Raw genomic sequence first — 25947 nt, 5'->3', positions numbered from 1 at the left:
CGTTTCCAGCGGACTTGACAGCAAAGGCATCATGAATCCACGAGACCCGCATTAGTTCTGAAGGATGAGGAGGACATGAGTGGGTGAAGAGGACGGGTCAGTCCCAGCCGGACAGCGTGGCGCCGGCCGGCGCCTCTCAAACCCCAGGATGGAGGAGGCAAGCCGACCTGCTGGCCTTGACACTGGACCCTTGAAAGCTCCATTGTGAGAGCCACCGGCTTACAGTTACATTCCAGCGACGTATGTTATTTTTTTATAAATTTACTTATTTATTTAATTTATTTATCTGGCTGCGTTGGGTCTTCGTTGCTGCGTGTGGGCTCTCTCTAGTTGCGGCGAGCAGGGGCTACTCTTCGTTGAGGTGCGCGGGCTTCTCACTGTGGGGGCTTCTCTTGTTGCGGAGCACAGGCTCTAGGTGCGCGGGCTTCAGTAGTTGTGGCTCTTGGGCTCAGTAGTTGTGGCTCGCGGGCTCTAGAGCGCAGGTTCAGTAGTTGTGGCGCACGGGCTTCGTTGCTCCGTGGCATGTGGGATCTTCCCGGACCAGGGCTCGAACCCGTGTCTCCTGCATTGGCAGGCAGATTCTTAACCACTGCACCACCAGGGAAGCCCATCAGAGTATTTTAAGTTGCAAATTGTTGCAATAAAGGAGGGCTGGCTTCCTGACTGCTACCTTTAAGATGGTTTGTGTATAATAACCTTGAACTTGTGGGGGGTCGTGAGCCCCGGTCTGGAGGTGGGGAGGGATACAGGTGTCCCAGGCCGCGTGCAGGCAGCAGAATAACCAAGAGGAAGCAGATGTTAGGCCAGGCTGTGGCCTGGGTGCCCTGGACACCAGGCGAGGAGAGCCGTACCTTCTCCCGCAGGCAGGAGGGACCACAGAAGGTTTCAGCCAACAGGGTCTCTGCTCAGTGCTGCCCTGTTCCCCAGGCTAGGCACACAGGCAACAGAGGACCAGACCACATGATCTTCTAACTGTGTCCTTTGAACCATGAAAATGGGGCCGTGTGCAAACTAGAGGGGACCACGCAGAGCCCCTGGAATCCCGCCTGGCATCTCTGGTTTCTCTTCTGCCTGTGGGATTTCCCTTTCTTCTTCATGGACCTCCCTGGGGATGCGTTGGTCTCCTAGATCAGTTTAGGACAGATCTTTTGGAAACGTCGGCTCCCCACAGCGGTCCTGGAAGGTCAGAGTCCACTCGCTTTGGACACAGGACCTGGGACGTGGAGCCCCGTGTTTTGCAAGTAAGAAGGGGTGTCCCCAAGACCTTGTAGGTGCCAACGGCAGAGATATGTGACCCAGAGGCTTCCAGGACCAAGTGACCAAGAGTGAAAACGAAAGGGCTGGTGATACCAGGGGACAGACAATCCCAAGGGGTCCTCTGGCTTAGGAACGTCCCCACAGGACCTGACCCAGAATCTTCCGTGCTTTTTTCAGTGAGAAATAAAGATCCCAAACCATCCAGCAGGGACTAGATGAAAAATGGTGGGAGTTACACAGGGAGGTGTTTCGAGCCCGGTCCCACCCTGAAGGGAGACCCAGGTGGCCTCGGGACACAAGGTACACACGAGGACACTCCAGGGACCAGGTCTTCCTGAGAGATGATGGCTTTTACCCTAGGATGTGAGAAGCAGGCTCTTTTTCCCCTTCCTCGAAAAAGCAAAGCTACAATCCCTGTGCTGTGTACCTGACTCCCTGCCGTGGTGGCAGCTGATCTAGAAGTTTCTGCGCTTATGGTGACTTTGGCCTCACACCCGGCATTTCTCTTCCCTCCCCTCCTTATATAACGAGCTGGCCTCTTGAATAGAATGTGTTTGTTGGCCGCAAAAACAAAAACAAAAACCTCAGCAAACTCCTTGTTTGGTTTCGTTAGCGCCGTGGTCTGTGGCCTTGAGTCCCCGACTGGGAGCCGCTAGTTACTCTGTGCCCATGGGGTCTCCAGTCGGGCCCTGGGATTTGTGTCCCCCGCCCTCCAGACATCCTGAGGCTGCCCGGTGACCCCGGCTGCCACCTGCTCCCATCTGGAGCGTGAAGGCCAGAGCCCTCGCCCCGGGGTCTACACTGGACGGCTCGGCCTGCGAGAGGGGACGTGGGTTTGCAGACCTTCCTCCCGGCCCTGCTGCTGCCTGACCCCAGCTAGCTCTTCCATCTCCAGGTTTATCTTCTCTGCCCGAGATCCCCGCGGCCTCAGGGCCCTGAGTCTGGGCGTGTGCAATACGCCTGCTCCCCTGCGTTCCGGAAGGACTCAGAGCCATGGATGCAGGACCAAGTGACCACTCCAGCTCCTGTCCCCACATGGACTGATGACCACAGGCCTCTTGGGGCAGCCCAGGGCAGCCCCTCAGCTAGACTGCAGGCTCCCTGCTGTCTCCTGTAGAAATGACAGGAGGTGGGTGATCAAGGCCCAGAGTGGTGGGCGATCAGTTGACCGACAGAACTGAGGCCATCTCTGCCTATTTGCTGCTATTACTTTTTTTTAATTAATAGACTTTTTTTTGAGAAGTTTTAGATTTACAGAACAATTGAGCAGAGAGTACAGAGCGCTCCCTTGTACCTCCTTCCCCTCCCTTCCAGCATCCCCTGTTATTAGCGGTACATTTGTTACAACTGATGAGCCTTGATTAATACACTATTATTAACTGAAAGTCAGAGTTTATATCGGGCTCATTCTTGGTTTTGTACATTTTATGGGTTTTGACAAATGTATAGTGACGTGTATACACCATTACAGTATCAGAGTAGTTTCACTGCCCTAAACATTCCCAGTGCTTTGCCTGTTCGTCCCTCCCCCACCCCCTGGAAGCTACTTACAGGTGTTTGTCCTGCCGCCTCTGGGCCTGACCCCAGGGTGCACCCACCAGGTGGGTGGGTCACAGGGGCAGTGTGACCCATCATGGCCTTGGGGCTCAACCCGGCATGTGGAAGGGAGTCTGCCATCTCGGTGCCAGGAGGAGGGATGGCCTAGAATAGAATTTGGGGGCTGGAAGGCCTTTGGAGGAGCTCCAGGATTCAGACCCAGATACCTCCTATCTCAGGTGAGAAAACCGAGGACCAGAGACGGGATGTGAGTTTCCAGTCAGCACAGCTGGTTGGAACAGAAATCTGTATCCAGGCCTCAGAGAGGGCATAGGTTCAATTCAGCTTCTTTTTTAACAATAGGAGCTAAGTTAGTAAAAAGGACCAAAAAATAAATTTTGCAAAGAGCTAGCCACTTGCCTGTTTTGAGTGTCATCATTAACCTGCCCTGTGGGGAACTCTGGCCCAAGGTGGGGTGCCTGGAACCCTCAGTGGCCACTGGGCTCTGAGGGAGGATGCCGTGTGCCCCCAGTGCCCCCTGTTCTACCCGAGAACTCTGAGTTCCCACGAGGAGCCCCCCGACATGTGCCCTGCGTGTGCCTGGTGTGTGCCCGAGGGGCTCCGGGCAGGCCCTGCCCTGGAAGGAAGGGGAAGTGGGCAGATAGCATCTCCTGGAGCCGCTGATCTCCACGTACCTGCTGCGTTAGGCTTTGACACGCAGCACCTGGAGCCCTTCTCTGCAGAGGGCCCTCCAGCCTTCCATCAGATGGAGGGCGCTGAGGCTTTTGTGGCTCCCTCCCGAAAGTTCCCGGAGCAGCTGCTCACCCTAATGGGCATGACCACAAGCGTGGTGCAATCCCAGGAAGTAACACATTCACGCAAAGCCAGTGGATGACAAAGGGCAACTTGGAACAAGAGCTCTGTCGCTGGACGCAAAGATACCAAGAGAACTGAAATTAGATGATGGCTGACCTTGTATAATAATTATACAATAACTGACACCTGGGTGCGCAGGGCAGCCAGGTCCGTGCTAGGGGCTCCGTCTGTACTATGACTCTGCAGGACAGCTGTTATCACCTTACGTAATGGAAACGTACGCTAGAAGGTCAGAGTCAACTAGAGAGAGCACGGTGTGATAGAGAACTTGGCTAGAAGTTGCAAGACCAGGAGTTGGTTCTGGCTCGGTCATGGCTCTACCACGTGGCGTTGAGCACCTCACTCAAATCTCTCTGGAAACCTGTGAGCCCACCTGTAATGGAAGGGGATCAATTTGGAAGGTCTCTGACATTTTCCAACGGCGACACCCTGTGACTGCGTTATTTCCCTGGTTTAGGTGTCAGGAGACCAGGGAGTCTGCGGTAGGCCTGGACCAGAGGGGCACAGGTGCTGACAGATCCCACTCTGGAGGGGTCTCGGTAGGTGGTTGCCCCAGGGCTGTAACTGCTGTTCTGGGTCTGGGGTCGCCTGAGACTGCTAGAGTTGGCAGGACCCACGGTGGGTCAGAGCAGCAGTGCCCACTGCTCAGAGGGCCAGGGGAGGGATGGATGTGGTTGGAGGAAAGGGGAGGTGGGAATTCCCTGACGGTCCATTGGTTAGGACTCTGCACTTTCACTGCCAAGGGTGTGGCCAAAAAAAAAAAATATTCCATCCCTGGTTGGGGAACTAGGATCCTGCAAGCCATGTAGCGCGGCCAAAAAAAAAAAAGGGTCGGGGGGAAGGTAAGGAGTTGCCTACCTCCCATCCATGACAGTGACGAGATGTGATTCTCTGTCTCCATCCTGTGTGCGTATTTCTGGGCACAAAGTACAAAGGGAGGTCAGAGGGCTTCGGCCAGGACAGAGGACAAAAGATGGTGTTCGTCCCTGTTCACTGTCGTGACATCTGGAAGGACAGGGGGTGTCGGCTCCCCTCTGAAATCTACCCGCACTGCTTCAAAGCTCCTGTGGTGCACAGTGGTCCAGACTTCGTTGTCCACAACGCAGTAACATGTATATTTCATTCATGTCTATGTGTGAATAATTGAAACAATTTTAGGAAACAATGAGATGCATCCTCATTCTAATTTATATTTGGGTGGTTGTATCATCCACGAAATCGATTTCATGACCCACTGATGGGTTGGCACTGTTAGTGAGAAAAGCTAAATGCTTCTGGAGCCGCCAGTTCAGCCTGGGATGAAAGTTAGAGCGAATAAAAGCGCCTTCTTCGTTACGCTTACTTAGTGCAGAAGCCCTTGCGTTCTATTCAGGTCCCTGGTGTTTGCTGCTTCCCCTGAACTCCTTGTACTTTTCAGTCTGTAACATGTGGTCACAGCAGGTGGTGACACACAGGTAGGAATGGAAGAAGCTATGGGCACCTGCAGAAATGTTTAGGAAGAATCTTTTGATAAACAGTTTTATAAATATGGACACGGGGTATTCTTCAGATTCTGAGCTGAAAACTGTGTGGACTTTGGCTCCTGGGCCAAATCCCAGAGCCACATTGGGTAGGTGGTTGAGAGCAGAAAGTAGGTCTCTAAGCCCTGAGTCTTGCATAAGAGCCCCCTGCATGGGGGAGGGTGTGTCTCGGAGCCGCCAGCAGTGCTGTGACCTTATAAACACGTTCCCTGGATGCTCAATTTAATTCTCATTCAAGTTTTCTGTCCTGCGGTTCGTCTTGAAGCCCAGACCCAAAGCATGTGATTTTCCCCCTGTGCCCCCGCTGCCCGTGGGGCGCTGGGCAGGCGGGTGGAGAGGCAGCTGTCGGGGGCCATTTGGGTCCGCGGGGCACACCCAGCAGCGTCTCCACTTTCCCTCGTGGTCGCTTTTTTCCTTCATGGAGAGGACTTAGCATGTGGGAGGCCCGAGGACCAGCAGAGTCACCCAGCTGGCCGGGCAGTGGGTGGTACCCACAGAGGGTTCAACACCAAGGCTACCACAGTCTCAGCTGGTGATTTGGCGTTTTACTTGCGGATAAATAACCCTCCCCAGAAGCCCAGCGCTGGTCTTTGCAGACCCTCTCTTAAGGTTTGTCTTAGTAACATCGTGAAATGTCAGAGTTGAAAACAGCCCTAGAAATTAAGGGCCGGCTGTCCTCTGACAGACAGCCACTTCTGTTTGTCCTTGCTTTCAGATGGGCCAAGTGGCCCGAGAGATCCCATTAGCACATCCTTCTCTGATCATGAGGTCTTAGTGTTTCCTGTACCCTAGGCTTTCATCAGTCATTTATGTCTCCGTGTGAATGAGCTTCTTGGCACCTTTTCCAGTGTCGGTTTTGTGTGGGGAAAGACTCCCGTTTGAGTCCTGCCCGTGCGTCCGGCAGTGTGGAGGAGCGCGTCCCTGGGTGAATAAGCGTCTCCCTGCTGTCAGCTGACTGTGGTGGGTGGAGGGAGACGGCGGGTGGGTACCACACAGCATCATCACACGCCTGGTGGAAACACACCACTTACCCAGCAAGCGATGCGAGAACAATTCTCATCATTCCACAGATGACGCTAGAATGTGATTTCGGGATGTTTCCAACCTGCTGTTCTCCTTTACACATTGTAAATCTTCCATGACAGTAAAAAATAGGACTATTGGGGCTGTCTCCTGTTTTTTTACTGAACCTGCGGGAGCGAAGACCTTTCACACCTGTCTTTTCCTCTCATCCATCGATCTCCCTTGGGGATTTATTTCGCGGTCCTTGACAAAGTCAGGGCTCTGTGCGTACAGAGACCCCCTGCTGACCGAGTGGGCCCCACTCCCCTCCCCAGGGGTAGCTGACTGTCTCCAGACTGCCACCTTCCTGCGGCCAGACTCGCTCAAGGTCAGCACCCACCAGCTCGAGGGTGGTAGGGGGAGGGGTCTAGGTTTCTGCATCAGTCAGGGTTCCGGAGACAGAATCAAGAGGAGTAAGAGATACACATCCCTGTATATGCATACATACATCCTACACGTATGTCGTTAGTATACACACATGTATATATCCTTAATATATATTTATCACATATTAATATATTAATATATTAAGTATATGCAATGTATACTTAATATAAATATTAACTAATAGTAACAGTTGTATATATTACATATATTACACATGTTATGTTAAGCTGTATCATTATATATTATATATCACAATAGGATATTAACTGATATATGTTATTTATATTATAAATATAATTATAGTATTAAGATAATAAATATTACATATCAAGGGATTTGTTTTAAGGAACTGGCTCGTGTTGGCGGGAACTGGCAAATCCTGAATCCACAGGGCGGGCCAGCAGGTGGAAACTCAGGCGGGAGTTGATGCTAAGACCTTGAGGCAGCATTTCTTCTTCTTTCAGAAACCTCAGTTTTTGCTCTGAGGCCTTCAGCTGACTGGAGGAAGGCCAGCCGCATCGTGGAGGGTGATCTCCTTTACTTAAGCTCTGCTGATGATAGATGCTAACCTCACCTACAGATCCCTTCACAGCAGCATCTAGCTTAGTGCTGATTAAACCACTGGGCGCTGTGGTCTGGCCACGTTGACACATGAAATTAACCATCACAGGCTCTGTGATGGCACTGGGTCATCAGAGCCCAAATCCCTCTCCTCTGTAACACGACTCTCCTCCCATCACCTGGCTTGGCCTAAAACACCACCCGTGGAGACTGGGATTGTTCTGGATTGAGGCAGCACCTGCAACCCCGGCCACATTTGGTGACAAGAGCGCAAAAGATGCCTGCGATGGGCTCTGGGGGGGCTGCAGCAGACCAGGCAGCTCAGCTCCACACCTGTGTCTCCTGGGCCCCCCAAGGCACTTGCCTCCTTCCCTGCTGACCGTGAGCTGACCCAGACCCGCTGCGTCCTCCACCCGGCCTGCCCCTCCCACTGCCTCTATCGGGAGGAGCTCGGGCTGGAAGAACACAGGAGGCTGGGGCCTAGTCCTTAGTGGTTAGCAGGGTCTGGACTCAACCTGGCCTGGGAACATTTGCCTTTAAGAGGTCGCTTTGGGGGCCTGAGCTGGGAAGGTGTGGAGGGAGGGCCCTGGGAATGTGGATTGGGGTCCCCAGGCGTCCCACAGCCCAAGTCCCTGTTCCCCTCTGCACAGCATCCTTGGCTGTAGAGCCAGGAGGCCACAGGTCCTTCCAAGGTTCCATTTACCTCTGGTCAAGCAAAGGCTGCCCACAGGGCAGGGCCTGGCCCCTCGGCCTTTCAGCAGGAAGAGAGCCTCTGGGAGCAGCCTGCACTGTGTAACCCCGCTTCAGGATTGCCGGGCTCCAGTTATTAGCCAGCCTGTCTTCTGCTTGGGAAAGGGATAAAGATGGCTCTCTAATTATAGGAGGGGCAGCTAGCGTCTTTGCAGAAGCTCCTCACCTGATTTCAGACCCAAGTGGAGCGTGGGAGACTGCCCTGGCTTCCCAGGTCGGTGGTTGCCCCGGGTGACACCCTTGGCCTCTCTGTGGCCTTGATTGGTGAGGCCGGAGCGCGTCTTGGACAGTGGTCCTGATGCAACCCAGTTCCGTGTGGGAGCTCACACTATGGGAAGGGCTGTCTTTTTTTTTAACCTTTTTTAAAAATTGAAGTACGGTTGCTTTACAGTGTTTCAGGTGTGTGGCAAAGTGATTCAGATATATATATATATTCTTTTTCAGATTCTTTTCCATTATAGGTTATTACAAGACACTGAATATAGTTCCCTGTGCTATACAGTAGGTCCTTGTTGTTTATCTAGTTTACATATAGTAGTGTGTATCTATTAATTCTAAACTCCTAATTTATCCCTCCCCTGCTTCCCCCTTTTGTAACCATAAGTTTGTTTTCTATGTCTGTGAGTCTGTTTCTGTTTTGTAAATAAGTTCATTTGTATCATTTTTTAGATTCCACATATAAGTGATATCATATGATATTTGTCTTTGATTTACTCCACTTAGTATGATAATCTGTAGGTCCAACCATGTAGCTGCAAATGGCATTATTTCATTCTTTTTTATGGCTGAGTAATATTCCACTGCATATATGTACCACATCTTCTTTAGTTATTCCTCTGTTGATGGATGTTTAGGTTGCTTCCATGTCTTGGCTATTGTAAATAGTGCTACTATGAACATAAGGGTGCACGTATCTTTTCAAATTAGAGTTTTCATCTTTTCTAGATATATATCCAGGAGTGGTATTGCTGGGTCATGCGGTAGTTCTATTTTTAGTTTTTTAAGGAATCTCCATACTGTTCTCCATAGTGGCTGCACCAACTTGCGTTCCCACCAACAGTGCAGGAGGGTTCCCTTCTCTCCGCACCCTCTCCAGCATTTACTGTTTGTGGATTTTTTGATGATGGCCATTCTGACTGGTGTGAGGTGATACCTCATTGTAGTTTCGGGAAGGACCTTCTTTTGTATCATCCTATCTGGTCTTCACAACATTGCCCTGTGATACAGACGGCACTATAGCCTCATTTTACAGATTGAAAAACTGAGGCCCTTGGAGACTAAAATGCTTTGCTCCATGCCAGAGTCAGGGGAGAGCTGAGGGGAGAATGCAGTCTCTTGACCACTCTGGTCTAGGGCTTCTGAAGCTACTTGTTGTTGAGAAAAAAGTTTACTGTCTGGTGCTGCTGTGGAGCTGGAGAGGCCACTGGGTGAGGAATTGGGGACAGCAGTGGGGCAGGATACTCCCTTAACACCAAGGAAGGTCAGGCTGCCAGATTTCTGCCTTTTGCACGGCCCAGGGCTTCTTTCTTGGGAGAAAGTCCTGCCCACCACGGGGCCAAAGCACTTTCCCTCCCGCGGTTGGTCAGTAGGCATCACATGGGCACAAAGACCCAGGGTCGTTGGCCAGGGCAGCGAGGGAGCCCCCAAACAGCTATGTGAATCAATCCTGGGACCACCAGGTGAGGGGAGGTGGGAGGGTGGCCGCAGGAGTGAAAAATAGTGGGGTTTTTTCTCTTTTATATCAGGAAGCCTCTCAGAGTGCAGTCAGAAACCATGATGTCTTCTGTGGAAAATAAATAATTCTGGAACTTCTCCAAGAGTTCAGTTTAGGCTTTTTTCCCTAATTTGTCCCCTGTCCCTCCCCTGTTGCCGAGTTCCAGTGATTTTGGGTTCGTTCCTTATTTTTCTGAGAGTCGTTATGTAACATGAGTGTTCTCAAAGGCTCCAAGTGACCATGGCTCTGGTCACTACCCCCAACATTAGTACCAAGAATTGCCCGTTTGGTGGTTTTGAGGGATTGAGCAAAAGCCAGTCCATCTGGAGACGCCTCCCTTGAGTATCCCACGTGAGGGCCTCACCAAGGCCTTCACCACAATTCCAACAGCTCGGGTGCAGAGGAGGTTAGATGGTGGGAGCAACCCCCCACGTTGGTGACAGGGAGTACGGGGGTCAGGGGGACAGGCAGGGCAGGGGGCCAGGTACCCTTAGTCTGAGGACACCACTCACGGCTTTCCGGAATCATGCTGAGCTGGGATGCACCTGGCATTTGTACTAGCGATCCATGTGCTTAAAATTGAGGGACCTTAGAAATCACCTGAGAAACTAGAGGGTTAGTACTTAAGAAGCAGATTGAGACACACATTAAGATAGAAAAGCCAGATGTGTGTCTGGGTCCCGACCCGCTCAGCTAAGAAGCATCGCCAGGGAAGCAAGGGGCACCCCCTCATCCCTCCGTGGTGGAGCCCACACCATGTCTGCAGACTCTGCCCTGAGCTGGGAGAACAGTGGAGAGTACTTGGTAGTTTGAGAGATGAAGAGAATTGTTTTGATGACAAATCCTAGAAGATGAGAAGCATTTTATTCTCAGCCTAGCAGTGCTCCCTTAAACCGCTCCTGACCCCACCTGCTGTTTAGCCCAACAGATAAGAACAGAGAATGTCTGAGCTAACAGGCATCTTCTGAAATTATCTAGTTAAACCCTGTCATCTGACAGATGGAAAACTGGATTCAGACGTGCCCGAGATCTCCCAGATCCCCAGATAGGAAACCACAGAACTGGGCTGGAACCCGGCCTTCCGGCTCTATCTCTGTGAACAGGTCGTGTTCTTATGTGCCCGAGGGGTGCGGGCTCGTCGACGCCCAGACAGCACCGTGGGTCAGCTGTCTGCACCCAGGTAGCCCCAGATGCCGCTGATGGACACTCTTTGGGCTCAGGTGTGCTCAGCAGGGGAGGAACATGAAACTGTCCTCAAAGTGTTCCCTCCTCGGTAGGAGTCTAACGGCTGGTAGTTGCACAGGAATGTTCTGTGGTCACCCTGATGTTTAAAACGCCTGGTTGGCCCTTAGGTGCAGGCCATGGCCCCTGACATTGGCAGCCTTTCTGTTTGTCCTGTGTGTGCACTTTCACCAGGGCTCTTCCTGGGGTAGCCCAGCTGCATCAACAAAGGAGTTTTGTAAGACAAAGCATCAGAAATGCTGAAAAGGCAGAACTATATCTGACCGATACACACCTACTGTCAAGGCTAAGACGGGAGTAAAAGAGCCCTCATTTCTCGAGAATTCACACATCAGTTGGTTGTAAACAGCATAGAGAAACGTTGGGGTAAGTGGCCGGGGAGTGGGTGAGCCGTCAGTAAGACCCCAAACTACACAAAATGTGGGTGATCGAATTTGGCGGGGGGAAGCTTGATACTTGTCTGTCCTTTGCAACATCAGCATGAAATACTTCTTAAAATTGTTCTATTGAAGTATAGCTGATTTACAATGTTGTATTAGGTGAATTACTTTTCATTAAGAAGTAGACCTTAAAGAGACAGAATCACAGGCTGCCTTGGTAGTGAATCACAGAACTGTACAGACCCTCCTCCATCTGTTCTCTTCCCCTGTGATCTCACTGTGCCACGGAGACTCACTTTGCATAGAAGAACCCTGTATCTTCACAGCCTCCAATACCAAGTTGCTTTTTTTAGTCTTTTTTTTTTTTTTTCAGTTTTTTGGCTGCGTTGGGTCTTCGTTGCTGCACGTGGGCTTTCTCTAGTTGCTGCGAGCGGGGGCTACTCTTCATTGCAGTGCGCGGGCTTCTCATTGCGGTGGCTGCTCTGCGTGCGGGCTGTAGGCACGCGGGCTCAGTAGTTGTGATGTACGGGCTTGGTTGCTCCGCGGCATGTGGGATCTTCCCGGACCAGGTCTCGGACCCGTGTCCCCTGCGTTGGCAGGCGGATTCTTAACCACTGCGCCACCAGGGAAGAGTCTCCCGGGTTGTTTTTTGTCACTGGAGCTGAGCCATCCCAAGGCGGTGGGGTGGTTCAATAGAAAGAGCTCTGAGCTGGGAGCGGGTGGACCTGGGTTATAGGACCTGCTTGCTACTGTCTGGTTGTCTGGCCTTGGGCAAGTGGCTTAACCTCTCTGACCCTCTGTATCTTCATCTATAGACTGGGGTGGTACCACTTGCCTTTCCTACTTGTATGGGCTCCTCTGAGGACCAAATGAGGCAACAAATGGAAGTTTTAAGGACATTCTAATGGCAAATTAATGACAGCTCTGCTTCTGAGACCTGACTTCTTTGAGTTAGACTTTTGGCTTTTGCCTGAAATTCTGAAGAGGGGCAGGGGTGGAGTATTAAGGTTGGCTCGCATCTTGGGAATTTTCTCAAACCTGGGGCTTTTCTCTTTTGTCCTGTTGCTTTCCTGACAGGCGACTTTATCAGCCCAAATCCTGAAAATGCACTTTCCCCAGAGACCCTGCTATTTATCTCCGGAGCACGTGGTCAGGGTCTAAAATACAGTGTGTGCAGCTGAGGACCATCCCAGAGGACAGAGCGTCTCTAGGTGCCTCAGTGTGGCCCAGTGAACTGGCCACCCAGCACCAGGGAGGGTCTGAATGCCTGCCAGTGGGGAGGGAGAATTCAGGATGGCCAGATGTGGACAAAGCAGTGAGGGAGGCACAAAGCTCTGGTGGGCGTTTAAACCCCGTGAGCAGGGTGAGCTCCCGGCGCCTGGCCTTCGGGAAGGTCAGCCGAGCTGAGAGGCCAGGTCCCCGTCACTCCACCTGCTAATAGTCTCGTGGTCACCGCTGCAGTCGGAGATTTTCCCACACCAGCCTCCACGGTGCGCACTGTTTCCCGGTGAGCTCGGGGAGGTGAGAGCTGAGATTAGAATCGTGGAATGTGGGATGGGGGAGCCTTCCAGCAAAGTCCACTACTGGTGCCAAGGGACTTCTCTGTGGGGATGCTTGACCGAGGACAACGCACCGCGCGCTGCCGTGGTCGCCTGTGTGGCGCCCTCCTTGTCTCGCTCTGGGCGAGACGAGCATCAGGGGACCAGCCGCAGGCCCTCCCAGGGCTCCAGGCAGCCTGGGATGAGAGCGAGACCCGCATCCTGGTCTCGGCTCTTTCAAGACCGCCTTGTCCTGAGTCACTTAACTGCCAGGGCCTCAGTCGCTAGAGCCTGATGGTTCCATGAGGAATAATCGAGTATGTGCAACAGGGCTTTGGTGTGTAGAAACTGCTCTGCTGAACAAAAGTGAGGGTAATGATTGTTTGAAACCGCAGAGGAACGTACTCATTAAAATAGGAGCTAAGCGTCCACACCTGTTTCCTCCTCTTCCTTAGTGACCTGCAGTCTCGCGGGGTCTGCCCGTTCGCGGCCCCTCCTGCCCATCAGCACAGGCGCGCACCCCCTACACGTGCTGCCGGGGGAGGGGCTGCTTTGTCCAGGAGTTGATTCAGTCACTTCTGCACACCTGCTGCCTGTGGCGCAGAATAGCGAGTTGAATGATTTCCCCTCACCCTTGACCGGTTCACAGTTCAGTTAGAGAAGTAGCCTGATAAATGGTATTAAGATCGCACAATAAGTCCTGTAATAAAGGTAGTCTGAGGTACTGTGGTAGCACAGATAAGAGAAGAATGAATCCTGCCTGAGGGATCGTATCTGAATTGGGCTTTGCGTGACAGTAGGAGTTCACCCTGTGAGCCAGGATCTCCGGGCTGGGAGCTGGAGGCAAGTGGGCAGGAGGAAAGGGCTCCAAGCTTCAGAGAGATGGCCAGCTCCGTCCCACAGGGACCCAAGTGAAGCGAAGTCTGTTCTCCGAGGAAGGGGTTGTACGGTGGGCGAAGGGTGACCTTGAACTGAGGAGCTGAGACAGCATTCCAGGCAACGTGTCCACAGGCGCACAGCTGTGTTTGAAAAGCTATCAAGATCCTGCCTGGGCTCTTGCTGAAAGGAGGAGACGGGGTGCAGAGCACATCAGAAATAAGGCTGCAGAGGTCGGCACATCCACGGGGCCTGTATTGGAGCCTGCAGGGCCCGGCTGAGAGCTCCTGACTGTGAATCGCCCACGGGAAGCTGGTGGCTCCCCGCCGGGGCTGCCGGCTGAATCACCGTGACGCCCGCACGGCACCGCAGACCAGTCGACTCTGTGGTGGGATCCAACTCCCAAGGTGCAACCAGCCTGGGATGCTGAAATAAACCGGCACCAGAGGGGCTGAGTCTGGAATCTGCCTACGTAAGAGATTGCCAGCAAGTCCCAGTGGACTAGGTGTGGGAGCCATTGCCTAGGCTATGGTGGAGGCCCTGGGGCTTTAGGGCAGAGGCCAGCATAATGGGGCCACGGTTTTAGGAATCACTGTTCTAGCAGAGGTTTGCAGATAGCTTGAAACAGGCTAAGCTGAAAGATTTGGAGAACCATTAGGAAACCCAAAAGAGAGCTGGGCGAAGGAGGGTGCAGACCTGGACCTCACAGCAAAGGGGTTGGGAGGGTGGAAGGGGTTAAAAGAAAGATTAGGTACACAGAAAACTACAAAACGTTGCTGAAAGAAATTAAAGAAGACACAAATAAATGGAGAGACCTCCCATGTGCATGGATTGGAGACTTAATATTGAGATGGTAATACTACCCAAAGTCATCTACAGATTCAATGCAATCCCTATCAAAATCCCAATGGCATTTTTTTGCAGATATAGAAAAATCCATCCTAAAATTTGTATGATCTCTCAAGGGACCCCAAGTAACCAAAACAATCTTGAAAAAAAAAAAAAGTACAAAGTTAGAGGTCTCACACTCCCTGAGCTCAAAACTTATTACAGAGTTACAATCATCAAAACAGTGTGGTACTGGCATAAAGACAGACATATAGACCAATGAAATAGAACAAAGAGTCCAGAAAGAAACTCTTCCGTACGTATATGGCCAAATGATTTTCAGCAAAAGTGCCAAGACCATTCACTGGGAAAAGATAGTCTTTGCAATACTTGGTGCTGGGAAAATTGGGTATCCACATGTGGAAGAATAAAGTTGGACCCTTACCTTATTATACAATATACAAAAATTACGGTAGTTCCCCTTAACCACAGGCGATATGTTCCAAAACCCCCAGTGGATGCCTAAAACCATGGAACTGAACCGTGGATACTATGATTTTTCCTGTACGTACGTACCTAGGATAAAGTTTAATTTATGAAGTAGGCTCAGTAAGAGAATATCCAAATTGCCAGTGTCCCTCCTCTTGCACTTTGGGGCCATTATTAAGTAAAATAAGGCTCATGTGAGCATAAACACTGTGGTACCGCACCAGTCAAACAGATAACCAAGACGGCTACTAAGTGACTGGCGAGGGGGTAGCACATGTACTGTGTGGATATACGCTGGACAAAGGGATGATGATTCACGTCCCAGGCAGGACAGGGCGGGACAGTGCAAGATTTCATCAAGTTACTCAGAATGGCACGAAATTCAAAAAACAAAATTGTGATGAATTGTTTATTTCTGGAATTTTGAACTGTTTACTTCTGGAATTTTTTTTAATTTTTATTTTATGTTATTATTATTATTTTGGCCACGCTGTGAGGCATGTGGGATCTTAGTTCCCCAACCGGGAAACGAACCCGTGCCCCCTGCAGTGGAAGCACGGAGTCTTAACCACTGGACTGCCAGGGAAGTCCCTGGAATTTTCTTTTTTTTTTTCCTCCCTTATTTATTTATTTATTTGGCTGCATCAGCTCTTAGTTGCCGCATGCAGGATCTTCACTGCGGTACGCGGGGTCTTCTAGCTGCGGCATGTGGACTCTTAGTTGTGGCATGCATGTGGGATTTAATTCCCTGACCAGGGATCGAACCCGGGCCCCCTGCATTGGGAACATGGAGTCTTAACCACTGGACCACCAGGGAATTCCCTGGAATTTTCCATTAAATACTTTTGGACCCTGGTTGACCTCAAGTACCTGAAACGTTGGAAGGCAAAACTGCTGATGGGTGGGGGGGGGAACTTCTGTAGCTCAAAATGGATCAAAGACTTAAATATAAGAGCTTAAACTGTAAAACTTAAAGAAAACAGGGGAAAACCTCCATGATGTTGGATTTGGCAATGATTTCTTGGGTATGACACCAAAGCACAGGCAACAAAGTATTGATAAAAATATCAACAGATAAATTGGACCACATCAAAATTAAAAACTTCTGTGCACCACAGGACACAATCCACAGAGTGAAAAGGCGACCTACAGAATGGGAAAAAAATACTTGCAATTCATATATCTGATAAAAGGTTAATATCCAGATTATATAACGAACTCCTACCAACTCAGCAGCAAACAAGCTGGTGAAAAAATAGTCAAAGGGCTTCTTGAAGAGACATTTTTCTAGAAAAGATATACAGATGGCCAACAAGCACAAGAAAAGGTGCTCAACAGTATTAATCATTGGGGAAATGCAAATCAAAACCACAGTGAGATACTGCCTCATACCCGTTAGGATGGTCACCATAAAAAACAAAAACTAAAATAAAATAATAACAAGTGTTGGTGAGGATGAAATTGGCACCCTTGTGTACCACTGGTGGGAATGTAAAATGGTGCAGCTGCTACGGAAAAAGTATGGGGGTTCCTCAAAAGTATTAAAAATAAATTACTATGTGATCCAGCAATTCCACATCTGGGTATATACCCAAAAGAAATGAAAGCAGGGTCGCAGAGATGTTTGTACACCCACTGTATTAGTTTGCTAGGGCTGCCATAACAAAGTATCACAGACTGGGTGGCTTAAACAACAGCAGTTTATTTTCTCACAATTGTAGAGGCTAGAAGTCCAAGGTCAGGGTGTCGGCAGGGTGAGTTTCTTCTGAGAAACTCCTTCTTTGGCTCATAGATGGCCATCTTCTCTCTGTGTCTTCATGTGTCTTCCTTCTGTGTCTGTTTCCTGATCTCCTCTTCTTATAAGGACACTAGTGCTGCTGGATTGAAGTCTTATTAGAGAGCCCATCCGTATGACCTCATTTTAACGTAATTACCTCTTCAAAGACCCTCTCTATCTGGGAACGCGTGGTTGGCATCGCTGTTGGTTTTTTTTCGGCTGCGCTGCCTGGCTTGTGGGATCTTAGTTCCCCAACCAGGGATTGAACCCGTGCCCTCAGCCGTGAAATACAGTCACATTCTGAGGTAATGGGGGTGGGAACTTCAAACCTATGAGTTCTGAGGGGTACGCAGTTCAATCCATAACACCTGTGTTCATAACAGCATTATTCCCAGTAGCCAAAGGGTGTGGAAGCGCCCTGTGTCCCATGATGGATGAACAGATAAACAAAATGTGGTCTATCCATACGATGGAACATTATTCAGCCTTTAAAAGGAAGGAAATCCTGTTACACGCTACAACACGGATGAACCTGAGGACATTATGCTAAGTGAAATAAGCCCGTCACAGAAAGACAAATACTGTACGATGCCACTTACATGAGGTCCCTAGAGTTGTCACGTTCATAGAGACAGAAAGTAGAATGGGGGCAGGGGTGCCAGGGGCTGGGGCAGGGGTCTGGGGGGTGGTTGTCAAATGCATATGGAGTTTCAGTTTGCAAAGGGAAGGGCCCTGGAGGTTAGTTGCCCAACAGGGTGAACGTGCTTAACTGCACTGAACTGTACACTTAAAATGGTTAAGATGGTAAATCTTGTGTACATGTATTTTACCACAATAAAAAAGGAAAAAAGAAAAAAACCAAAAGGTTAGGGATGCAGGCAGCTTCTCCCGGTGGAGGACTGCCCAGGTGCGGTTCCTGCCCAGGCATGGAGGTGTCCACCGGGCAAGACACAGGAGGAAAGGGGAGCAGGGTGAGGGTGACGTGATGACTTCATTTTAGACACCACGAGTCTTTGGCGAGCTGCTCCCCCCATGGCCATCTCTCTGGGCCACGATGTCATCAGGCCTTTCTGACCGCTTTGCCCCAGCGGCCAGCCCTCCCATGCGGCCCTGCCATCTTTCCAGGAGGACACACTTCTTGGGCCACATTCGCGTCATGAAATGAAGTCCTGAGCGCTGTGGTGGGCTCTGCCCTCCCCCTTTTCTGCTTTTCCTCCCTTGCTGTCTTCCTTCTGCCCTGCGGTCCCAGCCTCTTCTTCCTGCTCCTTCCCCTGGGGGGATGGGAAGGGAAGCTGGAGGTGGGTCAGGATCTCCGAGGGGTGCCAGCACATCTCCACCCCTCCTTTCACCTTGTTGGCCCTCCGCGTCCTCCCTGGGGCTTGACATTCGAGGAGGTCTCGGGGAGGGGGTGGTGATACACACGGAGAGCCAGGAGCGGCCCTGGACGAGGCCAGATGGGCACCTGAGGGTCCAGGTCATTGACCACGTGCTCTCTTTCCGTCCTAGGACCTGAGTTCCTTTGCCATGCCGCTCCTGGATGGAGACCTGGAGAGTTCAGAAAAGCATCCTTCTCGTAAGGTAAGCCACCTTCCTCACAGCTTCTCACGGCTCACCTGAGGTGCCACTGAGGCAGAACTCCCTCAGCGCGAGCCCAAGACACATCCCTCCGTGCTCTCACCTGTACATCCACCTGTGCTCCCACCTACGTGTCCACCTGTGCTCCCACCTATGCTCTGACCTGCGCTCCCACCCGTGCACCTGGCTGCTGCCTCACACCTGCCTCACACCTGCCAGGCTTCACTCCTTTCTCTTCTCTCCTCTTCCCTCTGGGCTCGTCCGCGGCCACGGGACTCCCCAAAGAGGGCAGAGGTGATGCCGAAGATGGATAGTGAGCTCAGCACCCTGAGTGCCCGAGGAGCTGATTAGCGAAGAGAGGAGGTTGAAAGCGTTAGTGAAATTGGGATGTGGAGACCAACTGTCTCCCCCGCAGACGGGAGCCCCTTCTCCCTGCCCGTTCCTCTCCCTTTCGTCCTCTTTCCCCCTTTCCCTTTCCTCTCTTTAACCCACATTCTCCCCTCTCCCGCTGGTCAGTTTTTCCCCCAGAGGAAGCTGGAGCCGTGGAGGGCAGGCAGCCGAGGAGTGCGCATCCCGGGGTGGGTGGGTTGGCCGTGGCAAGCAAAGGGAGGTCCAGGTGGCCCGCGGTCACGGTGAGTGTGCGGCAGACGGCTGGGGCGGCTGCTGGGCTGAGGCTTCGGGAGGGGCTGCCGTGGGCAGTGTCTGAGAGCAGAGACAAGAGCTAGGCTGAATTCTTTGGCCCTGGAGGCTCCACGTCCCTCATCCCACCGGGCTGATGGGAAATGGGAATCTCCAACGTTATTGGGACTTCCTTCCTAGATTGTGCAAAGGTCCTGGGGTCCCATGCAGCACCTACACTTGGGTTTTAAATGAAGGAACTGGACTTCAGGATGGTGGAAAGACTTTCCCACAGTCACAGGGCTGCTTAATAACTGAGCTGGCTTCAGTCTGGGTTTCTTGGCGCTCAGCCCAGTGTGCGTTGCGCTGCGTCTGGACACCCTGACCTGGGGCCAGTGGCGCAGGCCATGCAGGGACGTGTCCTCGGCCGGACAGGAGGCTTTCTGCCCTTTCTGGATCATCTCTGCATCTTTGTACCCTGTGACTGAGACCCCCGTCTCCTAAGGGGACTGAAAATCCTCAGGGACTGCCAAGCTGAATGTGGACTGGACACGTGGCGGCCTCCTCTCCCATCTAGGTACACTCAGAGTTCAGTGCAGGGGCCACAGCTGAGCTCCCCTTTATGGGTCTTCTGGACTCAAGGATGCCAACCCTGGGACTTCCCTGGCAGTCCGGTGGTTAGGACTCCGCGCTTTCACTGCTGAGGGCACGGATTCGATCCTTGGTCGGGGAACTAAGATCCCACAAGCCACGCAGCACAGCCGAAAAAAAACCAACAACGATGCCAACCCTGCCTTCCCAAGCATCGGTTGATGTGGGAGCTGCCTGGTCTTCCCACCTGTCCCCTCTCCTGGCTCCCCTGTTCCCAGAGGAGGCAGCTCTTTGTTACATAACACATCTCGGTACAAGAGCTTCATGGTCACCTTGACTCTGCACAGCTCTGTGTGCAGCTCCCGGGCCAGTATTGGGAGGTAGGTCAGTGCCATCAGCGTCCCTGGGGTCATTCAACACCACTGTGGTCACTCTGGGTCAGCCAGCATGGCCTGGTCTGGGGCAGTCTGTGGAATGCCCAGATGCCCACAGGTTTTCCTGTCTGTGTCCCTTGATCCTGGGATGGGGAGCCCGGCTCCTTTGTTCATTTATCCTGGCAGCTTCCCTTCTGTGTGACCCGGGACAAGATATTCTCTGTGAACCTGTCTCCCCATCGGCAAACCCGGGATCGTGGCGGTGCTCCCCTTTCCTTATGAGGATACAGTGAGCTCGTCGATGGAGCAGACGTAGAGCAGTGACTGGCCCGGGACACGTGCTCAGGGACAGTCTGGGAACGCAGGCGTGGCCTCAGGACACCCCCCACTTCGGAGCACCGTGAAGGGGTGCACCCACGACCCATTTACCTGAGCCTTCGGGAATGTGGCATCAGGCCAGGCCTTAGACGTGGCTCGGGGCCTCTCGTCCACTGCTGGCCGTGTGCACTGTTCCTCCATTCCCTCTGCTGAGAACGCCAGCCCCTTTCCGTCTGGAGCACACAGGGACTCAGAGCGGAGCCACACACCATTAGCGCACTGGCCCCGAGGGCACTGGCCATGTCCTGCATCCCAGGCACAGCCTCCACACCTCCCCAGCCTGAGTCGGGCTCCACAGACCCTCACCTCGAGGTTTTGTCCAACTCGGCCCCCCTTTCCTGGCGCCCTTCACCTTTAACCCCTTCGCCCACACCCATTTCCCTCAGGCTCCCAAGGGGTGCCCTGTGCCCAGCTGTCAGTCACCGTCGAGGCCAGCCCCGCGGACCCCTCGCTCACCTTCACACGTGCAACCCTCCTCTTCGCTTTCCTGCATCCTCGGGGCTGAGACCAAGCACTGGGTGGCCTGGCCCTGGCCCCCGCGGCCCTCCCTGCGGTGGCAGACAGAGGTGGGCCTGGAAGCTCTGCTTGCGGAGGCCTGAGAGCCCGCCGCGTAGCTCTGCAGAGCCGGCAGGCACTCGGGAGGCTCTGGGCCCTTCGTTCACGTTCACGCCTCGGGAGGCGTGCCCTTACGTTTAGCAAGGTATCAATTTACTGCAGCTTGCTAAGAGGCACGGGCTCTGTCCCCAATGGCTGCAATCATGCCGATACCCACGCCACCCCTCCCAACCTACAGGAAGCAGACCCCGGGGCTCAGCGCCACCACCCCCTCACCAGGGTCAGGGCGGGAGACACGGGGGACAAGGCCGGGATGGGCCACAGCCACCGCTGTCTGGCCACTGTGTGGGGAGAGGGCCTGCTTTCTGGAGCCCCCTCCTGAAGCCCGATGGCTGAGTGCCTGGCCCTTTTGGCCTGCAATTCTGAGCCCGGAATTGGAATCAGTCCTAGTCGGAGAATCCTAGGGCTCCCCTTGCCCGCCAGGTACGGTTCAAACCGGCACCCAGGCCCTTCGAGACTGCCATTTGTCTCAACCTGCCCCGGTGACCCGTCCGCGGTGGCCCAAGTGAGTGGCTGTCTGTCTGTCCTCCCGGCTCCAGCTCCTCTCTCCCCCCGACCCTGGGACACCTCTGCCCATCGGCCTGTCCACGGCCCGTCGGCTTTCAGCGCCTTCCCTGCTTCAGGGCCCCGTGATGGGCAGTGTCTCCCTCTAAAATCTCTCCCCGTCTGGGCCACTCTCAGGGCAGCCCTGTCTTGCCTGCTGTTCTCCAGGGTCTCGCGGGGACCCCATCCTTGCCCACATCTTGTTCCCTGCGTGCAGTGAGCGTCAGCTTTGCTCCGCAATCCCTCCTCCCTAGGCAGAGCTCACTGTGCAGTGTGGAGGGGATGGGGCAGCAGCGGGGCTGGCCTCCTACTGTGACTCCCTCCCTCTGCCTTCAAGCTTGACCTTGACTCCTCTTCCGTTTCACGTGGCCGTTTCTGCTTTTCTCGGGAGGTGAATGGTGTGAGGGTCAAGGCCGTGGGCCTGAGGTCCCGCCCACCACTTACCAGCTTTGGGGCCTTCCCTCAGCCTCCAGCCAGTGCCCTCTCTGAGCTCCGGGCTCAGCGGCACCCAGAGGGTGATGGTGACAGGCCACTAGAACGTCTGCCCTAAATGACCGTGTCCCCCCGGCCCCCGTGCTGAAGAGCTCTGTGGTTCCCCCTCAAAGGAGGGTCAGGTTCTCACCCCACGTGGAGTCTTTCCGTAAATCAGCCCAGCCTCCCCGACTCTCCACGTCTACCAAGGGTCTCTTTGTAGCGAATTCGTGACAGTGAGGGCTGACCTCCCAGACGTACCTGCTGTGTACCATCGTGTACACGTACCTGCTGTGTACACCTGCTGTGTACCTGTGTGGCAGGTGCTTCCCTTGTGTATATCCTGTCATCTTGACGACCCTGCGAGTCGACCTAGTGTCCCCATTGGATACATGAGAACACTGACACGTAGGTCACTTGTCACTGCTGGAAACTGAGCTGGGATTCAGACTCCTGTATCTTTGTCCCGAACCCTGACACGTACCACCCTGCCGTGGGGTCTTCCTCCACCCCTGGGCCTGCTGGCCCTACGCCCCACCCCCACGTCCACAGGCACACGCCTCCCACCGCTCCAAAAGCTCTGTGTTCATTACTCTTAGGATGCAGACCTGAGTCCCATAGGCCGGTTGGTAGTGGCTGAACCCAGTACTCTAGAGGCAGAGAATCTAAATGCTATTCACACCAAATGGTTAGCAAAAGAAAACCCTGAACTTCTCCATAAGGAGGAGAGCCTGAGTTATATGGCTCTGGGGAAGCTCGGCCTCTGCCTCAGATTCCCACTCGGCGAGGGGACCGGCACGGGGCTAGCCTCTGCACCCCTCCCCGCCATGGCCACACTGGTCCTTTAACGCAGGGTGGAGGGTCTCAGGGAGAAGGGGGCGTGCGGTTGAGGGTCCCCACAGGGCATCACTTCCTTTAAGGGACCTCAAGCCCAGCTCGGGGGCTCCCTCTAGTGGTGGAAGAGCTCACAGGGGACCCGGGTCCAGGCAGGCACCCCAGTGGATAGAGGCACGGAGACTGCCTCTGCCCTGTGCGCAGTGCACCGGTCGTCACCTGCCGTGCGGAGCCCAGGGTCTCAGTGTGCTGCACGACCCCTGCCAGGTCTCATGCTTGCCCCAGAGCCCAGGGGACACGTCGTTTTTTCCTTTTCTGCTGCAGAGCTGGGTGGGCCCCGAGGCCCTTCTGGCTCCTGTGTTGCAGGCTTAACCGCGGGACGGCAGCAGGTCATGTACAGAGTACAGTTCCTGTGCGTCAGGTCTGCCCGATGCCCCTTCAGACAGCCCTGAGGGGCAGGTACGGCCCCTCATTTCACGCAGGAGGAGACGGAGGCTTAGGGAGTCTACGTAACCTCCAGGGTGGCCCAGAGGCGAGCGGGTCAGGCCCAGGCACTCAGGTGGGAGCGCCAACTGCTACACCCGCCAGCAGGACACGTTCGAAAGTCCCTGAGTCTGTGAGCCTTGGCTTAAATACGGAGTCCAGTGAGTTTTGAAACCATCACTACAGTTCCAAGCCGTCGCCGAAGTGAGCCTCAGAGCTTTGCAGCCTTGTTCGCTTTCTTCCCGGCCTCTGCCTGCAACCCCCGTTACTCCAGCGCCGAAGCTGCTTGGAGGTGAAAACCTCATCACTTCCCACGCCAGGGTCCCCTCAGGATAGAGCCCTGGGCCCACTGTCTTTCAGATCAGAGAGATCAGATCTGTAGTCAGACTTCGAGCAGGACAGGCACGAGGTCTTCAGGAGTGAAGGCCAGGAGACGGGGCCGCAAATAGGACGCAGGGGGCAGGTGCCGTGTTTCGAGCCTTCTCGGCTGCATGGCTGTCCTCCCCCGCCTCCAGAAGACCCTTCCAGAGAACCGGGTCGAGGCCAGTGGGCTCCTGGATGCTGCGGCCCGGCCTGTGGGTGGGTCGTCCCGGGGTCCAGTCCTTCCCCTGGGCCGCCTCTGTCTGGGGAAGAGCGTGGGGCTGTTTCTCGGTCCAGGTGTCGTGGCAGCAGCTGGATCATGGGGGACACGCTCTGAGTGACCTCACCCGTCCGTCTGTCTGTCTTGTCTGTCTGCAGGTGGACAGCCCCTTCGGCTCAGGCAGCCCTTCCAAAGGCTTCTTCTCCAGAGGCCCCCAGCACCGGCCCTCCAGCCCCGTGTCTGCTCCCGTGAGGCCCAAGACCAGCCCCGGCTCCCCCAAAACCGTGTTCCCGTTCTCCTACCAGGAGTCCCCGCCGCGCTCGCCCCGCCGCATGAGCTTCAGCGGAATCTTCCGTTCCTCGTCCAAAGAATCTTCCCCCAACTCCAACCCGTCTACCTCGCCCGGGGGCATCCGGTTCTTCTCCCGCTCCAGAAAAAGTAAGGCACTGATGACTGTTGTTCAGGTGGGTGCAGGGCTGCCAGGGGCCTGCTCACAGCCGCTTGGCCGCGGGGCCACCTGCAGGGACACCAGAGCTGGCCGGGCGGCTGTTACTGATGGTGCTGAGTGTGTGCGTCTGGTCTGTCCCCCAGGAAAAGATTTATCTCCAGCGCAACGTGTCTCCACCTGTCGCTCTATCCCTGCACTAATCCACCCAGTATGGCGTGGCTTGTGGGGTTAATGTAAATACCCCGATACTCGCAGTATGGCTGTGAGGACAGCCACGTGGAACGCTAGCCTCCAGCCTTCTCTGGGAATCAGCAGCGGCCCACGCCTGGGGCCGGACGGCCCAGCGCTTTCTCTGATCTGCCGTGTGCGGCCCCCAGGGCTTACGGCTTGGCGTTTGGGGGATTTGAGTGAACCTGTTTCTAGCACGTGCTGACCTTTTCTGTCTCAGGCCCTGGGTAGGTGGGGTTGATTTGCTACAGAAACAGGGGAAGCAGATGTGTGTTTCAGAGAGAGTTCTTTAGGCTCACGAGTGTTTGTGATCTAAGGATAAAACATTCTCCACTGAGCACCGTTGATCGTATCTAGAAATATACCAGGGAAACCATAAAGTAGATGGAGTTTATTTTCACCTTTCCCGTGTCTTAGTACATCTCCCTCCTCTTTGCAACTCTTTCTGAGGACATAGGAAGTTCCTATCAAGAATACAATGATTTGGAAAACAAGCTTGCCCTTGGGCATCGCGCCTCCTTTCTTTCCGGGTTGTATTTGCAGGACCTGTGGGCTGGAGCTATTACTCTATCTGCAAGGCCAGCCGGAGTGCAGTTTCAGTCTCCGTGACTTGTAAGGAAAGTGTGGGAAGCTTTCTTCTTTCATTTTTTTCGGTGGTTTGGGGTATCGTTCCTAGCACCCCTAAAGGCATCGCCATGATGACTGAACTCATGTGTAAGTGTACAAATGTCACAGGACAAGGTGGTCCTCACGCAGACAGTACGGGTGACGTGCAGTTAGGAACTTAGATATGAAGCCAGATAGGGAGGTGTGTCCTAGCACTGACATCCCAACACCCTAGAGAGCATCCCCAGTTTCCTGGACAGGGACCCTGCAATTCTCAAATATGCCATCACACACCACCTCTCAGAGGGGAGGGGATGTCAGACCAGACCTTCACCAGGTGTCCTGTTTCCCCACAGGTGGCATTGTGCCTGGGTCGCTTACAACAGAACTAGGTTGTATGAACTTCCTGGGGCAGCCATTACAAAGTACCCCAAACTGGGTGGCTTGAACAACAGAAATTTATTCTCTCAGTTCCAGAGGCCAGAAACCAAAATCAAGACGTCAGCAGGGCCATGGTCCCCCCGAAGGGTCTAGGGGAGCATCTGTTCCAGGCCTTTCTCTTAGCTCCTGGCGTTGCTGGCGGTCCCGGGTGCTCCTTGGCTTGTAGAAGCAGCACGCCAGCCTCTGCGTCACCGTCGCTGTCACATGGCCCTCTCCCGCCGTGTGTCTGTCTGTGTCTGTGTCTTTGTGCTTCTGCGTCTCCTCTTCTAAAGACAACGGTCATTTTGGATTGAGGGCCACGCTACTTCAGGATGACCTCCTCCTAACTAATTACATCTGCAATGACCCTATTTCCAAATAAGTTCGCTT

The 25947-nt window shown here is 53.5% G+C and overlaps 1 protein-coding gene across 3 annotated transcripts in view; it reads left to right on the top strand.

The window, feature by feature from the left end:
• Nucleotides 1–25947, top strand: part of PRKAG2 (protein kinase AMP-activated non-catalytic subunit gamma 2) — a 277944-nt gene that overhangs the window by 61143 nt on the left and 190854 nt on the right. For all 3 annotated transcript variants that reach the window (XM_060021147.1, XM_060021146.1, XM_060021148.1), the window contains exons 2-3: nucleotides 18300–18371; nucleotides 24014–24293. In XM_060021147.1, the coding sequence (XP_059877130.1) occupies nucleotides 18300–18371; nucleotides 24014–24293 (352 nt within the window). The remainder of the gene's footprint in view (nucleotides 1–18299; nucleotides 18372–24013; nucleotides 24294–25947) is intronic.

Source organism: Delphinus delphis, chromosome 9 (assembly GCF_949987515.2).
Source record: "Delphinus delphis chromosome 9, mDelDel1.2, whole genome shotgun sequence".
NCBI lineage: Eukaryota > Metazoa > Chordata > Mammalia > Artiodactyla > Delphinidae > Delphinus > Delphinus delphis.
Note: the sequence above shows the minus strand (reverse complement) of the source record. Positions and strands in the feature narration are given on the sequence as shown.